This window comes from Mustela nigripes, chromosome 14 (assembly GCF_022355385.1).
Source record: "Mustela nigripes isolate SB6536 chromosome 14, MUSNIG.SB6536, whole genome shotgun sequence".
Taxonomy (NCBI): domain Eukaryota; kingdom Metazoa; phylum Chordata; class Mammalia; order Carnivora; family Mustelidae; genus Mustela; species Mustela nigripes.
In genome coordinates, this window is record NC_081570.1 from 61305834 (window position 1) to 61324144 (window position 18311).

General features: G+C 32.9%; 1 protein-coding gene across 1 annotated transcript in view; it reads right to left on the reverse strand.

Annotated features, from left to right (window-relative positions):
- LRRIQ3 (leucine rich repeats and IQ motif containing 3) overlaps positions 1-18311 on the reverse strand; it is a 217299-nt gene that overhangs the window by 62916 nt on the left and 136072 nt on the right. Inside the window, exon 6 of the mRNA XM_059376872.1 lies at positions 11745-11874. Coding sequence (XP_059232855.1) covers positions 11745-11874 — 130 coding nt within the window. The remainder of the gene's footprint in view (positions 1-11744; positions 11875-18311) is intronic.

Here is an 18311-nt window from a genome sequence, read left to right on the forward strand (position 1 = left end):
CTTCCTAGGAACAACGCAAAAGGCAAGGGAAGCAAGGGAAAAAATGAACTACTGTCACAGCACTCTTAATCACTCAGTACTCCCAGCATTGCTCAGCTTTCAATTTAGAAGAAATAAGTAAAAAGTCCAGAAACTGTATGCATCTCAAACACAATGTTACTACTTATTAGTAACTAAATGGTAGAAGACTGCCAAACTTCATAATCTTCCAAAATATATGCTGAACCCATTTTTTTAGTATGGTCAGAGAAAGAAATTACACTAAGCATTCTAAAAGGTAAACTTTATATTCAAGGAAAGAGAGGTATTTTTCATCATTCATGAGGAAATAGGAAGGAACAGGAAAAGGTATTTCTCATCCTTCATGAATTTGAATATATGCTATTATGTAAAAATTGGAACAATGTACTAAGATAATCCTAAATAGAAAAATATGTCCAAAAAGTAATAGAAAATATTACTTAATTTAAAAAAAAGTACTTTTTTCAATCTAAATTGATACAAATACATGTCCCCCCAAAATATTCTCAAGAACATCAATACAATTTCTGGCTGCTTTTTAAATTAACCATTTTAGTAAAGCAAGCATAAGGTAATTAGTTATGATGTAAATAAAGAAATATGGGAAAATGTTATTTTTACTCTATTTCTTTAAATTAAAATGATTTAAATAAGATACTCTTCAGTTTCTATAGCTTTTTTACATATAAGAAATATTAAAAGTAAGTGGAAATAATAAAATATTATGTAAAAATGGGTGGTTCTATAATATTTGGAATGACACAGGGAATGACAGATTTTATTAGATTCCATATATTCAGATAGCTTAATCTAATACAACCATATTCCCATGCACATAATTTAATTATTACATAGTGAAACACTTACAGTTGTCAGGAGGCATCACTGTGAAACAGAATGGACACTAGACTATGGAAACAGAAACTAGAAATAGTACCAGCTCTGTCACTTTTGGATTATGTGACCTTGGATAGATTATTATAGCTTTTATAACTCACTTTCCTCATTCCAAAACATTAATAATAAACTAAGTTTTTACAATGTGATATCATCTAGCACTGGAATGACTAAGACATTTTAGTTTTTACAGTACATTTGTTGTGGCTGCACAGAACCTTCACTTAAGAGAGAAGTCAGTCAGGACTCAGTATGATTTATGAATGATATGTTCCAAGGGTTCAGTCATCCCTTGTCTGAGACAGGATAGTTGTCCCCAAACTCCCTACTTCCTCCTCCTGTTCCAACTTTTCCTTTCTTCTATATACTTAATATAAAATATGGCTCAATTTAAAGTTAGTTCAATTTAAAATATCAATATAGGCTTTAGATTAAACAGAAGAGTTTAAATAACTTAAACACATTTTTGTTCCCTCTTTGCATTCTGGTACCATGATCAAAAAGGAAAATTAAAAAAACAAAAACAACAAAAACAAAAAACACTCAAAAACAATGACAGAATCAGTGACACCAAAATTATTTGGAAGCTAGAAGCACATGGATGAAAAGTAACTGATAACCAGCCACTATGAAGTTGAATATTAAGGTTTAATGTGGACAAGCAAAGAAAAAAGCAGATTCACAGTGCAGAACACTAAAAAAGGTGGGGAATTTGAAACATGGTTTAAAAAAATTATTTGAAAGGCATAATTATATCAACTGATCTTTGGCAACCACACATAACCAGGTAACTCTTTCATCCATTTGCTTTTAAAGGAGACTAAATATTCACCCTCTTGAGAAGTTAAACCAAAGAAACTATGGACTCAAGGGCACCAGGTATAGCTAAGGATTGGCAGGGATAATTGGAGGAGGACTGAAAATTGGAGGATGAAATGAGAGAATAGCAGTTACTCATATATCACAGGAAAAATATTGGAAGAGTCTTCTTCTGAAGAAACCTCATATTACACGTCCCTGAATGAAGACCCTGGACCTCACTAAATTATCCCACATTAATGCTTGCAGTGTTTCAAAATAGCATTTCAGAAACTTAATCTTAAATATGAGTGAACAAACAAGGATTAGCAGCATTTTTCACAAAAGCAGTAAGAAGAAAGTAACTTAGGGAAATAGAAAAATATACCATGGAGAAGAACCATCCACAAAAAAAAAAATTATATGATATTATTATCCTCCAAGATGTAGAGAAGATATTGCATCTATATTGACCATAAAATAGAATTTTTAGAAACTTGATTACATAATTATAAGGAGAGGATAAAATTGAGTAAACACCCCAGAAGAGAGGACAAATATATTAAAAAAAAATGGGGAAGTAAGAGATAAAAAGGATAAAAAGTAAGAGAGAAGATCAGTCCAAGAGGTCCACCTGAATAATAGGAGTCCTAGAAAGAGAATACACAATGGAGATAATGATGAAATAAATAAAGAATAATGTGTCAGCATGATGGCAGACTAGGAACTCTCACATCCTTATTCTCCCTTAGAAATATCCCATACATAACTGCAGAATGACCATAATAACTTCAAAGGAGTTCTAGAAATGAATAAAAGATTTACGGCAACCAAGTAAACACCCAAATAAGAAAAAGTCACAATCAAAACAGCAAGAAGTTTTGTGGCACTTTTACTTGCCCTTCACTACTCTCTCCCCAGTGTGGTGTAGCATAGTTAGGAAGAAGCAGCCCATTTTTAATTTCTCTCCCTTACGATGGAAAAAGAAGAATAAAACTTGTTTGGAATGTTCAAGCTTGCCTAAAGGACTGCTTTGTCTCTCACCTGACTCAAATCCTCAGGAGAGGAATGGCAATATAGTTTAGATATCAGGCTGAAAACCACTAAAGGCAGTAATGATACATAAAACTGCAAGGGAATTGCAAATCCTCAGACTCCTGGGAGAAAAACAATTGAGGGCAGAGAATACAAAAGAAAATCTAAGGCCCCAAAATGAGGCGGGGGAAGACTCTGAGAAATTAAGACACTTAAAGGAACCTGGAGAAAATCAAAAGAAAAGAAAACCATACGCACACTGACCCAGAGGGAATGCCTGCCCAGAAGAGATCTAAAAAGACTTTAACCCTTAACCCTAAGCAAATCTCAAAGCTTAGGGGTTTACTAAATAGTGAAAGTCTTCCATGCAAGTCAGCAAATATTGAAAGAAGTAACTGTTTTTAAATGTCCAATTTTCAACAATCACAAAGCAGAGAAAAAAAAATAGGGAAACAAGGTCCATTTAAAGAAAATAAATCCTCCAAAACTGTCCCTGAATACACATATCAGACTTACCAGATAAAAACTTTATTTGTAAATTTCATTTTAATTCCAGTAGAGTTAACATACAGTGTTATATTAATTGCAGGTGTACAATGTAGTGATTCAACAGTTTTTTACATTATTTGGTGATCATCAAGATAAGTACTCTTTTTTTAAAGATTTATTTATTTGAGAGAGAGAGAGAGAGAGAGAGAACAGGGTAGAGAGGGGGAGGAGAGGGAGACTGAGTCTTAAGCAGATTCCACACTAAACACTGAGCTGTATGCAAAGCTTTGTCTCACTACCCTGACATCAAGACCTGAGCTGAAACCAAGAATCAAATGCTTTAACCAATGTTAAATGATATCACATTGTACTGGTTACCCAGGTGCCGCAAGATAAGAACTATTAATCCCCTTCATCTATTCTACCCACCTTCCCACTCAGCTCTCCTCTGGTAACCATCAATTTGTTCTTTATAGATAAGAGTCTGGTTTGGTTCTTTTTGTTGTTCATGTGTTTTGTTTCTTAAATGCCACAAATGAGTGAAAGCATATGGTATCTGCCTTTGCTTATTTTGCTTAGCATTATTCTCTCTACCTTCATCCATGTTATTGCAAATGTCAAGGTTTCATTCTTTTTTATGGCTAACTAATGTTCCATGGTATGTTTGTGTGTGTGTGTATATATATACACATATATTCTTTATCCATTTATCTGCCAATAGACACTTGGGCTGCTTCCATAATTTGGTTATTGAAAATAATGTTGCAATAAATATATAGGGGTGCATAGACTTTTTCAAATTAATGCTTTCATATTCTTTGGATAATTGCCCAATAGTGGAATTACTGGATCATATGATAGTTCTATTTTTAAAATTAACATATAATATATTATTTGTTTCAGGGGTACAGGTCTGTGATGATCAGTCTTAAACAATTCACAGCATGATAGTTCTATTTTTAATTTTTTTTGAGGATCCTCCACACTGTTTTCTACAATGGCTGCATTAGTTTGCATTTCCACCAACAGTGCATGAGGTTCCTTTTTTCCACATCCTCACCAACACTTTGTTGTTTCTTGAGCTATTGATTTTAGCCATTCTGACAGGTGTGATGTGATACTCATTGTGGTTTTGGTTTGCATTTCCCAAATCATTAGTGATGTTGAACATCTTTTTGTGTTAGACAAAAACTTTAAAATAACTGTTTTAAATATGCTCAAAGAGACAAAGGAAAACATGGGCAAATAATGAAAGAAAATCAGAGAAATAATATATAACCAAAATAAGATTAGCAATAAAGAGATAGAAATTATTTAAAAGAATTAAACAAATTTTGTAGCAGAGAAATAAAATAACTGAATTGAAAAACTCACTAGCATTTCAACAGCACATGTAAAAAAAAAAAAGGAAAAAATTCAGCAAAATTAAAGATGGATCTTTTGAAATAATAGAGTCTGAGGAACAAAAACAAGAATAGAGAAAAGTGAACAGGGAATAAAAAACTAGCAGCATACTAGCAAATGGATCAAAATATGCATTTTGGGGGTCCCAGAAGAAGAAAATAAGAAACAGATATGTTACTTGAAGAAATAAGAGATGAACCTTCCAAATTTGAAGAAACACATACATTTACAAGTTTATAAATGCCGAGTAGGATAAGCAAAATGAGATCCACACTGTGAGGCATTATAAAGAAACTGTAAAAAGAGAAAAACAAAGAAAGAATCTTGAAAGTCACAAGAGAAAAGTGACTCTTTACATAGCAGGGGTATTCAATAATTTGCAGATATATCAGCAGAAACTTTGCATGCCAAGAAGCAATAAGAGTATATATTTAACGTGCTGAAATTAAAAAAAAAAAAAAGAAAACAAAAATAAAAACAAACAAAAACAAAAAAACCACTGTCAACTGAGAATTCTATATTTAGGAAAGCTCTGTGGTAATTACTTTTATGTGGTAACTTGGTTAAACCATGGTAACCAGATATCTGGCCAAGCATTATTCTAGATGTATCTGTAAAGTCATATTTTAGATGAGATCAACATTTAAAGCAGTAGACCTTGAGTAGAGACAAATATGAGCATTATATAATAATAGGCTCAATTCACTAAGATATAATAATTAAACATATATCCACCAAAAATCAGAGGAACAAAATAAATAATACAAACATCTACAGGTTAAAGACAGAAATATAAGCATTTCTATAATAGTAGATTTCAATACCTAATTTTCAACATTGGATATAACAACCAGAGAGAATATCAGTAAGAAGCAGAGGATTTGAACAATGTTATATTCAAACTGGACCTAACAGACATATACAAAACACTCAGAATATACATTTTTCTCAAATGCACATGGAACATTATCTAGGATATTCAATATTTGGGGCCATAAAACAAATCTTAATAAATTTAAAAATACTGAAATTATTCCAAGTATATTTTTTAATCACAAGGGAATTAAACTAGAAATCAATAACATAAGGAAAACTGGAAAATTCATAAATATGTACAAATTAAATGAGATACTCTTAAATAGCCCATGAGACCAAAAAAAGAAATCTCAATGGAAATTATAAAATATCTAGAGACAAATGAAAAAACAAATAAACACAGTATACTGAAATTTCTGGGATTCAGCAAAACCAGTCTTAAGAGGCAAGTGTATGATTATAAATGATTACATTATAAAAGAAGAACAGTATCAAATAAACAGTTTAAACTTAAACTTCATTGATGTGGAAAAAGAATGAACTAAATTAATCTAGGAGAAGAAAGAAAATAATAAATATCAGAGAGGAGATAAAATAGAGTTATAAAAACAATATAGAAAATCTGTGAACACAATATTTAGTTCTTCAAAATATAAACAAAATTGATAAAGCTTCAGCTAAAAAGATAAGAAAAAAGAGATAAGGCTCAAAAAACTAAAATCAGAAGTTAAAGAGGGGACATTGCTATGATTTTACAAAAATAAAAAGGATTTAAAAAAAACTGTGAATAAATGTATGCAAATAAATTATATAACTTAGGTGAAAGAGATAAATCCTTAACTTACACAATCTACTAACACTGAATCATGAAAGATTCAGTGAAATCAAGAATCACTGAAATCGGGACGCCTGGGTGGCTCAGTGAGTTAAAGCCTCTGCCTTCGGCTCAGGTCATGATCCCAGGGTCCTGGGATCGAGTCCCGCATCAGGCTCTCTGCTCAGCAGGGAGCCTGCTTCCTCCTCTCTCTGCCGGCCTCTCTGCCTCCTTATGATTTGTCTATCAAATAAATAAATAAATCTTTAAAAAAAAAAAAAAGAATCACTGAAATCAAGAAAACCTGAATAAATCTATAACTCATAAGGAGATTGAATCAGTAATCAAAACCTTCCCAACAAATAAAGTAAAAGAACTAATGACTTTACTAGGAAAGAAGTAACAGCAATCCTTCTCAAACTCTTCCAAAAAACTGAAAATGAGGGACTATCTCTTTACTCCTATGAGGCTACATTATCTTGATTGATACTAAAGCCAGACAAATAAACTAAAAGAAAAGAAAAATAATATTCTTTATGAATACTGATGCAAAAAATCCTCAAGAATCTATTAACAAACTCAAAGGAGCAGCATATTTAAAAGATTATATAACTGGATCACGGGGGATTTATTCCTGGAATACAAGAAGTGATACAACATATGAAAATCAATCTATGTAATACAAATTGACAGAATGAAGGAAAAAACATGATTACCATAATCAATGCAGAAAAAATATTTTGACAAAAATTCAAAACCCTTTGATGATAAAAACACTGAAACAGTAAATAAAAAAATTGAAAGAAACTAATAAAAGTCATATAAGAAAAAAAAAGAACACATGCAGCTAGCATTTAAGATCAAGAATAAAATACTTAGAATAAACATAACTAAGGGTGTGAAAGACTTGTACACTGAAACCTTCAATATGTTGTTGAAAGAAATTAACAGGAATAAAAGAAAAAAAAACATATATTTGTGGACTACAAGACTTAATATTACTAAACTACTACTCAATTTTTAGCAGTCTATAAGTTCAATGTACTCCTTATAAAAATCCCAATGACGTTTTAGCAGAAATAGAAAAATTCATCCTAAAATTCATATACAATTTCAAGGGACCCCAAAGAACCAAAACAAACCCGAAGAAGAAGAAAACTATAGTTCTCACACCTCATCATTTTCAAACATACTATAAAACTATAGTAATCACAATAGTGTGGTTCTGATATAAAAACAGACATATAGATCAATGGAATAGAACAGAAGTCCAGAAGTAAATGCTTGCATATTGGATCAAATGATTCTCAAAATGAATATCAAAATGATTCAATAGGGATATAAAAACAGCAATATAGATCAATGGAATAGAATAGAAGGCCAGAAGTAAATGTTTGCAAATTGGATCAAATGATTCTCAAAATGATTATCAAAATGATTCAGTAGGGAAAGGATAGTCTTTTCAACAAATGGTGCTCAGGGATGCCTGGGTGGCTCAGTTGGTTAAGCGTCCAGCTCTTGATTTTGGCTCAGATCATGACCTCAGGTCATGAGACTAAGCCTCATATCTGGCTTCGCACTGTGCATGGAGCCTGTTTAAGATTCTCTCTCTCCCTCTCCTCCTTCCCCTCGTACCCCAAGGCACATGCCTTCTTTTTCTCAAAAAACAACAAAAAAGTCATGCTTAAAAAACTGGATTCCGTGTGCAAAAAGGTAAAATTGTATTATTACTTTACATAATAAACAAAAATTAACCCCAAATAGATCAAAAATTTTGTGCATCAAAGGGTACTATCAATGAAGTAAAGAGGCAACCCATAGAATAGGAGAAAATACTTGCAAATCATACATTTATAAGAGATTGATATCTAGAATATATAAAGAAATCCTGCAATTCAACAGCAACAAAAAAGCAAACACAAAAATAGGAAATGAACAACAAATGGCTTAAATAAACATTTTTACAAAGAAGACATACATATGACCAATAAGCACATAAAATGATGCTCAATACCACTGATTATTAGGGAATTACAAAATAAAAGCACAATGAGATATGACCTCACATCTATGTGTTTAATGGATGGCTACAATTAAAAAGAAGAAGGAAAAGAATAATAATAAGAAGAAGAAGACGAAGAAGAAGAAGAAGAAGGAGAAGGAGAAGAACAGAGAAAGAAAAAAATAACAAGTTTACTTAGGATGTGTAAAAATTAGAAGCCTTGTGCACTGTTGCTGGGAATGTAGAATTGTGTATCTCCTGTAGCAAACAGTATGGTGATTCTTCAAAACATTACAAGTAAAATTATCATATGATCCAACAATTCCACCTCTGGCTATACATTCAAAACAACTGAAAGCAGGGTCTCAAAGAGATATCTGTATACCCATGTTCATAGCAGCATTATTCACAATAGCTAAAATATGGAAGCAACCCAAATGCTGGTTTGGATAAACAAAACATACAGCTGACCCTTGAAAAATGCAGGGATTAGGATCACCACCCCCCTGCACAGTTGAAGTTCCATGAATAACTTTGGCTCCCCCAAAACTTAACTACTAATGGCTTACCATTGGACCAAAAATCTTTCTGATAACATAAACAGTGAATTAACATATATTTTGTATGTTATGTATTATATACTGTATGCTTATAATAATCTAGAAAAGATGTTATTAAGAAAATCATAAGGAAGAGAAAACATATTTATAGCATTAGTATTTATAAAAAATAAATCTGTATAAGTGAGCCTGCCCAGTTCAAGGCTATGTTGTTCAAAGGTTGACTGTAATGGAATATTTATTATTAAACCTTAAAAAAGAAAAACAAATGTGATATGCTTCCACATATATCAACTTTAAAGACATTATGCTAAATAAAATAAGCCAGTCACAAAAGGAAATATTGTGTGATTGCATTTATATGACATACCTAAAGTAATCAAATTCTAGAGAGAAATAGAAAGTGCTTTTAGAGGTTGAGGGTGGGGGAGGATTGGGAGTTACTGTCTAATGGGCACATAAGTTTCAACTGAAGAAAAATGATGAAAAGTTTCCACAGATGGATGGTCATGATGATTGCACAATATAAACATACTTAATGTACAGTTAAAAATGCTTAAAATGGTTAAGTTTTATGATACATATATTACATTAAAAATATAAGGGAAATACCCAGAACTGAGGGATATAAACTTTCAGAATGAATAACTACAATAAATTGAATAGAAAAACAATCTGGCCAAGCAAGCAAATATTTATGAGACAAATCACTGTGAAATTGCAGAATACCTGGTATAAGAAACAATGCTAAAAGTTTCCAGTCAGAAGGGAAAAACATTAAATAGACATTCATATATATCAAACTAAGAACTAAATGGCAATGGACCTTTCAAAGGAAACACTGGAAGTTAGATGATAAAGCGATCTTTAAAAAAATCTGAAAGAAGCTCTATGCAGTCAAATAACCAACCAAACATATATGTAGCATAACAGCATATTTAGGCTTTCAAGGTTTTAAAAAATTTACCTCCTATATATAATTTCTCAGTAACCTCATAGAGAAGGCACTGTATTAAAATAAGAAAATAAACCAAGAAAGACCAAGACAGAGAATTCTGGAACTTAGAGTCCCTACATAGCATGGAGACAAATGAATTCTTAGGATCACAGTTGAAGAGATGTACACCAAAATGGAGGGTCTCAGAGCAGGTTTAGAGGGTAAGCAGTCCTGATTAAATTAGCAAAATGAAAGGTGCAAGCAGAAGTATCGTGAAAAAAATTATATATGTGTGAGTATGTTTGGGGAGAGTGGTGGTTTGAATGGTATGAGATTTTCAAACAAGTTTTCGAAAAAATAGTATAAAAAAGCAAACATATCCTAATATATTATATGGCTCAGCTGCGAACAATATATACAATTACAACATAACAATTACAACAGTAAATATTAATTTACCTCCAAACAGTAGTGATATAATTCTATGGGGAAAATAGAGGAGGGAATATATAAGTGTGTGTATTATGGAGGATTTAAAAGAGAATTAAATCTCCATCTTTCACAATGGAAATCTGTAAATAATATCTACACCCCCAAAAAAAGATATTTTAGCAGAATAAGCATGTTACTTGGAAATACAAAAGTAAACAGCAGAAGAGTTACAAGATAGTATCTTGGGGTATCAGAAAGATTATGTGTAGTGGTATGGTGCATGGAACTACTATTTTTCCATCATTTCATTTTCATTTATAAATCTGGGAATTAAATAATCATACAAATAAAATTGCTTTTAAATAACAATGTAGGGCTTTATGAAATGTATATATAATATACATGAAACTAAACACTGTATATTAAAATAACTGTTGTAGACATATTGTATATACATGCAACTAATGGATAATTGATGAAATATTAAAAACCACTGACAAATAAGGAACTGGTAGAGATAAAGTACGGCAGTTCATATACAAAGAAAATAAAAGGGGATAAAGATGCCATGATGAGTTTTAAAAAGAGAAAGATTTGAATATTTAAGAATTAAAAGTTCTGAGAAAGAGAGAAATGAGGAGTTGTTCAATAGATTTAAAATTGTGGTTACACAAGATAAAGTTCTAGAGATCTGCTGTGCACTTAAAAGTCTGTTGAGAGAGTGGATCTCAGGGTAAGTGTTTTTATCATAATTTAAAAGATTTAAGAGAAAACCTTGAGAAAATTGAAAATAATTTTATAAAAATGATTATATGATTTTTCTGTGAAAGATAGAGGTAAAGAATTCCATCGATCGCACATAAAACTTTATCAGAAAAAATTCCGCAAAAACAACAAAAAGAAGTACACATGTGATAACCAAAATCCTATTAACATAAGATAAAATGTACTTTATCAACAAAACAATTATGTTCAAAGCCTGAAGGAAATTAAATATTATTACTTAATTGAAATCATTTATATTAATCTAATACTTGACAGATTTCCTGAAAGAGGAACCACGCTGACATAGCTATACAGCAAGAAAGCTATCAACTCAATATGGTTCCTGCCTACACCTATTTCTCTTAATTACCTCCTTATGCTCAAAATCCAGTTCTTGACTTTCATTTATAAAATATTAAGTGAGATATGCATATTTTCTCTAAACATCTCAACCTATATTTCATAGAATTGTATATATATATTTTTTAAAGATTTTATTTATTTGACAGACAGAGATCACAAGTAGGCAGAGAGGCAAGCAGAGAGAGAGGGGGAAGCAGGCTCCCCACTGAGCAGAGAGCCTGATGCGGGGCTCGATCCCAGGACCCTGGGATTATGACCTGAGCTGAAGGCAGAGGCTTTAACCCACTGAGCCACCCAGGTGCCCCCAAGATCATATATTTATAGTTCAAAATTAACATGACTAATTTCTAATGAATTTACTTTTCATCAAAATATATTCATACATATAATTTAAAAATTCATATAACTAACCTCTTTGAGTGAGATGTCTTGATTTTTTTGATTTTATACCAATTTCTTTTGTTTTCAGTTCATATATAATAGAAGAAACATGTTTACTCTGTTCTCTAGAATTTTTTAAATAAACAGGAGAATGTATAATCTGTGGAAACAAAATAAAAGCAATGATAACCACAATAATGTCTGTTATATACTTTTTTGAGTTCTCAAAGAACTCTCATATTTATTATACACTACAATGATTGATTTTATTTTTAAAAAAATACCAAGAAAAACCTGTGATATAGGCAGAGTTAGGAAAAGAGCTCCATTGCATATGATTTTGATAAATTGTCTATTAAGAGTTAATGATATACTTTGAACCACGCTTGAAGGGAGACTGAGGGGAAAAGGGTCCTGTCAGGAGGGTGCCATGACAAAACAAAACAAAACAAAACCCACCAAGAAAAACAAGGAATAAACAAAGAGAAGAAAGACTGTGTTGCCAAAAAATCCTAAAGAAAGATTTAGGTTAAGAGAGGGTAGACAAAACTATTTTATAGAATACTAAAAAGGATAGTATCATTGAAAGAAAGATAAATGGGACCAGAATTATCACAGAATTATCACAAATCTTTTTTTTAAAGATTTTTTAATTTATTTATTTGATCACAAGTAGGCAGAGAGGCAGGCAGAGAGAGAGGGGGGTAGCAGGCTCCCTGCTGAGCAGAGAGCCTGATATGGGGCTCAATCCCAGGACACTGGGATCAAGACCTGAGCTGAAGGCTCTAACCCACTGAGCCACAAAGGTGCCCCGAATTATCACAAATCTTAAAAGTACAAATGGATCTTGTATGTGTGGAAGGAATAACAAGCAGAATATTGAAAAAGAGCTTGGTGGAGAGTTGGGGGCACTATCAGACGTAAACTAAAAAAATGTCTGTAAATTGGTTGGGAAAATTTTAATAATTAATACTGTGTTGTCTGCCTTTGTCTTCACCGTCTATCCACCACAGTGCAAAGGATCCACCAGGTCATCAGAAACCCAGGCTTTTTCAAAGTTTATCATCTCTTTCTTACCCTCTACATGGCTTCTATCCTCAAGGTTTACTCATGAGTCAAGATAGCTACTAGAGCTCTACACACAATGTCTGTATCTCAGTCAGCAAGATGGAGGAAAAAGGTAAAATGACAAAAGGGGATAGGCCATGTGTCTTAAGGTACTTTCCCAGAGGTCCTTCAAAAAACTTGTTTATATCTTATTGACCACTCATAGTGACAAAGGAGAACGTAAGCAATGTAGTCTTTTTGGTGGGTATTTTGCTGCCTGGAGTAAAATTTCAGGGTTTTTACCAAGAAAGAAGAAAAGGACAGATATTGGTAGGCAACCACAGTATACAACAGAGAAAAAGATCAGAATTTTGGAAGGGGATATACATTTGTATTTTCAGATACATTCCCAGGGACAATATGCATTCATTCCTTGATGAGCACCACTGGCCTAAATTCTAAGGACTCAAAAATTTGTATCTTCAATAGTATTCCTTTCTGAGTTGTTTCCTTTTTATGTAGTACCTATGAGCTGTGCCCTATCACTCTGGAAAATTTCACAGACATCTCTTACTCGATAGAATTTAATTCCTATCTTTCCTCCCAACCTATTATAACTTATTTCTGGTTTTGGTGAATAGCGCCACCTTCATCCAAGAAGATGAGAGTCACATAAACTCTCTAATATGTGACAGCAGATAGGATTTTGAAATTAAAAAAAAAAAAATCATTGTATTCCCCCTACCTTGACCTGCCTACTTGTCCAAACCTCCTTTATTCTACAATTTAGGAGAAACACTTGGATATGTTTCCTGGTGCCCTGTATTTATAATTTTCTGCTTAAATTCCTATAATGCACAAAACAGATGTATTTAACTGAATAGCCTTGAGTTTCTATCTTTTAAATTTTATATGTGATATTCTCTAATTTATTGAAAACAATCTGTCTTTATGTAATGACTCATTGTGCAAGAATTTTTTAATGCTCATGATGGATACTAGGTATTATGTAGTCCTGGAATGAATCTCAGTTATTATTCTTCACTAAAAATCCTTCACTAGTTATCTTACATAATTTCTTTCCATTCTTCCTATGACAAAAATACTAGTTTTTGCTAGAAAGACAGGTAAGCAGTTACTTCTGAGCTTATACATTCTCCTTATATTAATTTTTTTTTCTAAAGTTTGTGAAGGGGGCACCTGGGTTGCTCAGAGGGTTAAGCTTCTGCCTTCAGCTCAGGTCATGATCTCAGGGTCCTGGGTTCAAGACCTGAGTTGGGCTCTCTGCTTAGCAGGGAGTCTTCTTCCCTCTCTCTCTCTGCCTGCCTCCCTGCCTAGTTATGTCTGTCAAATATATAAATAAAATATTTTAAAAAATAAAGTTTGTCAAGAATAACTATAATATATCATAATATCAACACATTATCAAAATATAACATTATTTTAAGTAATATTACTGCTATTCTCACTTGGGTCCAGTTCTTTCTATTAAACAAAGTATTACAAAAATAATGTAGACTACTCTTCTGCAACCAATTATGTAAAAATCAATTGTAAATGCTTCTTCAACCTCAAATTCATCTATTAGTCCTCTTCAATTAGTTTTCTGTATCATTATTATTGTGTTTTCTTACTTCTATAAATTTTGCTCTATTTTTATAACTACTGTCTCTCTCTACTAACAATTCAATTCATCCTACATTAAAAATCATCCCCAATTCTATATAAACCACAAAAATGGACCCTTTCGAATGGAAGGATATGTTTAGCAATCTATTTCTAACACATATTCTTCTGTCTTTCCCTGAAAGAATAAAGGAAATTTTTAAAATAAGTGTGTATCTGTCAAATCTGAGTATCCAATCTCTATGGAGGTCTGGGGAAAGATGGCGGAGAAGTAGGAGACCCTATTAACCTATTTCAACCGGTCCCCTAAAGTGAGCTAATTATGTACCAGGACACTCTGAACACCCATGAAATCAGCCTGAGATGTAGGAATATACACTTCTGGATCTTGAAGGGGGCAGAAGACTCCAGTGGAGAGATAAAGCAGCGTGGGAATCTATCACAAATAAAATTAATTTATAGAATCATGAAATTTAAAAATTGGGTACTGAAAGAGCACCTGGGTGGCTCAGTCAGGTGAGTGTCTTCCTTCAGCTCTGGTCACACACCCAGCTTCTCCCTCTCCCTCTGCCTACAGCCCCTCACCCCTGGTTTGTGCTCCCTCTGTCTCTCTTTCTGTGTCAAATAAATGAATAAAGTCATTTAAAAAAATTAGATACTAAAGTTTTACATTTTTAATATTTTTATTATATTTAAAAATTAAATGTGTAGTTAGTAAATTCCTTTCAGAAATATATTTTCTTTAGTTCTTCCACTTACTCTTTTTCATATACCTACATGCCATTCCTTGTCATCATTTAAAATAATTTTCCTTTCCTTGGCTTTTATAAAAGAAGAATCTGTGATAAAGTTTGCATATATGACAGCGAAACAAATCTAGGAAGCTGAGCATCTAAATCCCTAAGTAAACTGAGACTTACACAGGCTACCAAGGTAAAGAAACTGCGCTTTTCTGTATACATAGTACAAGAAGGAAAAGACATGATATACCCCTTACTAATACTCAAAATCATGAAGAAGGAAAAGTTATCAGAAGACTGAGGATAATCTAATAAATATCTTGTTTTCAATAGCAGAAAGTCTATTCTATTAACTGACATACTGTAATCCCAATACTGGTCCTCAATAATTTTATAAAGTTAAGGATATTTGGTAGCATTAAAGAGGAATAAATCACCAGGGAGGAGTATAAGTTAACAAGTGAATACATCAGATATAATTTCATTTTTAACAGGGTCAAAATTAACTCAGCTTCAAACATCCTCTATATGATAAACCTTTATTTCTGTAGTATGTTCAGATAAATGTTTTCACAACTTTGGAAAGATAACATGATTCGATGCAGATCAGAGATGTTGAGTCATCACATGAAAGAGAGTAAGGATTCATAAAATGATGCAACCTGAAGTGAGACCTCTAATGTCATAAGCAGACTTGTTAGCCCTAACACGATCAAAATTTATGCAAATGATTTGAATAATAATAAAAGGAAATGTTTATGACATTTTTAGATGAGGTGTCAAAAGAACAAGGGGAAGATGTGGTATATATACACAATGGAATACTATGCAGCCATCAAAAGAAATGAAATCTTGCCATTTGCGACAACATGGATGGAACTAGAGCGTATCATGCTTAGTGAAATAAGTCAAGCAGAGAAAGACAACTATCATATGATCTCCCTGATATGAGGAAGTGGTGAAGCAACATGGGGGCTTAAATGGGTAGGAGAAGAATCAATGAAACAAGATGGGATTGGGAGGGAGACAAACCATAAGTGACTCTTAATCTAACAAAACAAACTGAGGGTTGCTGGGGGGAGGGGGTTTGGGTGAAGGGGGTGGTATTATGGACATTGGGGAGGGTATGTGCTTTGGTGAGTGCTGTGAAGTGTGTAAACCTGGTGATTCACAGACCTGTACCCCTGGGGATAAAAATATATGTTTATAAAAAATAAAAAATTATATTAAAAAAAAAGAACAAAACCAGTTAACACAAGATAGAAATTTTAAATATTTTCAATAGACAGGAACAATCAACCAAATTAAACAGATAAAATGTAATAGAAATAAATTTTACAATTGGGCAAAATGCATTTCATCACTGTAATATATAATGTAATTTAAAATCTCGAGTGATAAGAGGATACAATATTATAATTAAAAGAGCAAATTAAGAGTCCATTGTAGGATGACCTTATGCTATGTTAAACATTTTATCTATAATGAAGAAAATCACACATATTACCATATGAGTAATATGACCATATGCCTTACCATATTAATTTCTGATGAGAACCATAGTTGAAGCACTATGTCAGGTCAGGGCAACATATTTTCAGATGAGGATAGATAATCTGGAACATGAAAAGACAGCAACCTACCTACTAAGTTATTTTTAAAGTAAGCCCTACATAAATAAGCCATATTTAAGTCCAGAGTAGAAAAGAGGCAACAAAGATGGAGATTCAGGCTTCATACCTCCCCCAATTACCACCTCCCTCATCTTCTAAAATGATAGCAGACTCTTATTCAAACCACAAGAACTTAGAATTTTTTCTCTATTTTATGCTCTTTCCTGAAACTCTTTATCTAAGCCATCAGCAAATCTTGACAATTATACTTCCTAAATGTATTTCAAATCTGTCTTTTTCTCTTCCTTTTTTATATTACCTCTCTAGTCTAAGCTATAGTCACCCCCTTTAACCACAGATGGTCTTCTGCCTTCACACCAGATCTTACAAGATTCAGTTACATTTATCAAAAGATAAATCTGATCATGTTTATTTTTAGCTTTACATTTCCTGATTGCTGTCCAAGGTGCCAGTCCTTACTATGAGCTTGAAAAGCCAGCAAATATGGCCCTGGGTCACAGAGTCAAATTCACTTCATTCTACTCTTGACTTTATTCATCATACTCTTACAACATTGGATTTCATTCAGTCCTTTGAACCCAACTCAAAACAATCTACTCCAGGCCTCAGGTCCTTGTGCAAGCTCTTTGTTCTATCTAGAATACACTCCTACACTTTTCGTGACTAGCTTCTCTTCCTTGAGGTCTTAACTTTTATCTCCTCAGAAAAACATTCTATGGCAATTTTATGAGAACTAGAACTTCTCCTATTACTTTATCTCAGCAACCTATTTATTTTATTTACATTTATCACAGATTTGTTCACTTGGATTATAACTTGGTTTTCACTTTTTTTTTTTTTTCCTAGAATCCATCTAGTTCACCAGGGTAAGGACTTTGCTTGTCTTCCTTATTTACTGCCAAGAATGGCCCCTGACTCTCAGCAAATATTTAATAATTATATGCTAATTATTTATTACACAGTAATAAATAGTAGCAAAGACAAGTACTAGAAGGAATGAGTGGAGGTTTAGGAACTTTGGTTCAATATACTACAAAGTGACACTCCCTTTTCAGAGTGAGTCTGGCCAGACATAATTTAAAGACAAATTCCTAGCTTGCATTTTTTAAAGGATTCTATCCCAAATAACACTTTCCAACATTTTCTCTTTTAACCCTGAAATCTCCATACTGTACAGTTACTCCAAAGCTTTTTACTCAGCAACACTTTTACAGCTCTTTCATCCCCTTTTTCATCATATACATCAATTTAAACTCTTAATTTTCTAGAGTCTCTTCTACTTAACCATTCCTCAATATGTTACATGTACAAAAAGCATAAACATAATCATCTGGTAAGAATAATTATACATCTAGGGGCGCCTGGGTGGCTCAGTGGGTTAAGCCGCTGCCTTCGGCTCAGGTCATGATCTCAGGGTCCTGGGATCGAGTCCCGCATCGGGCTCTCTGCTCAGCGGGGAGCCTGCTTCCTCCTCTCTCTCTCTCTCTGCCTGCCTCTCCATCTACTTGTGATTTCTCTCTGTCAAATAAATAAATAAAATCTTAAAAAAA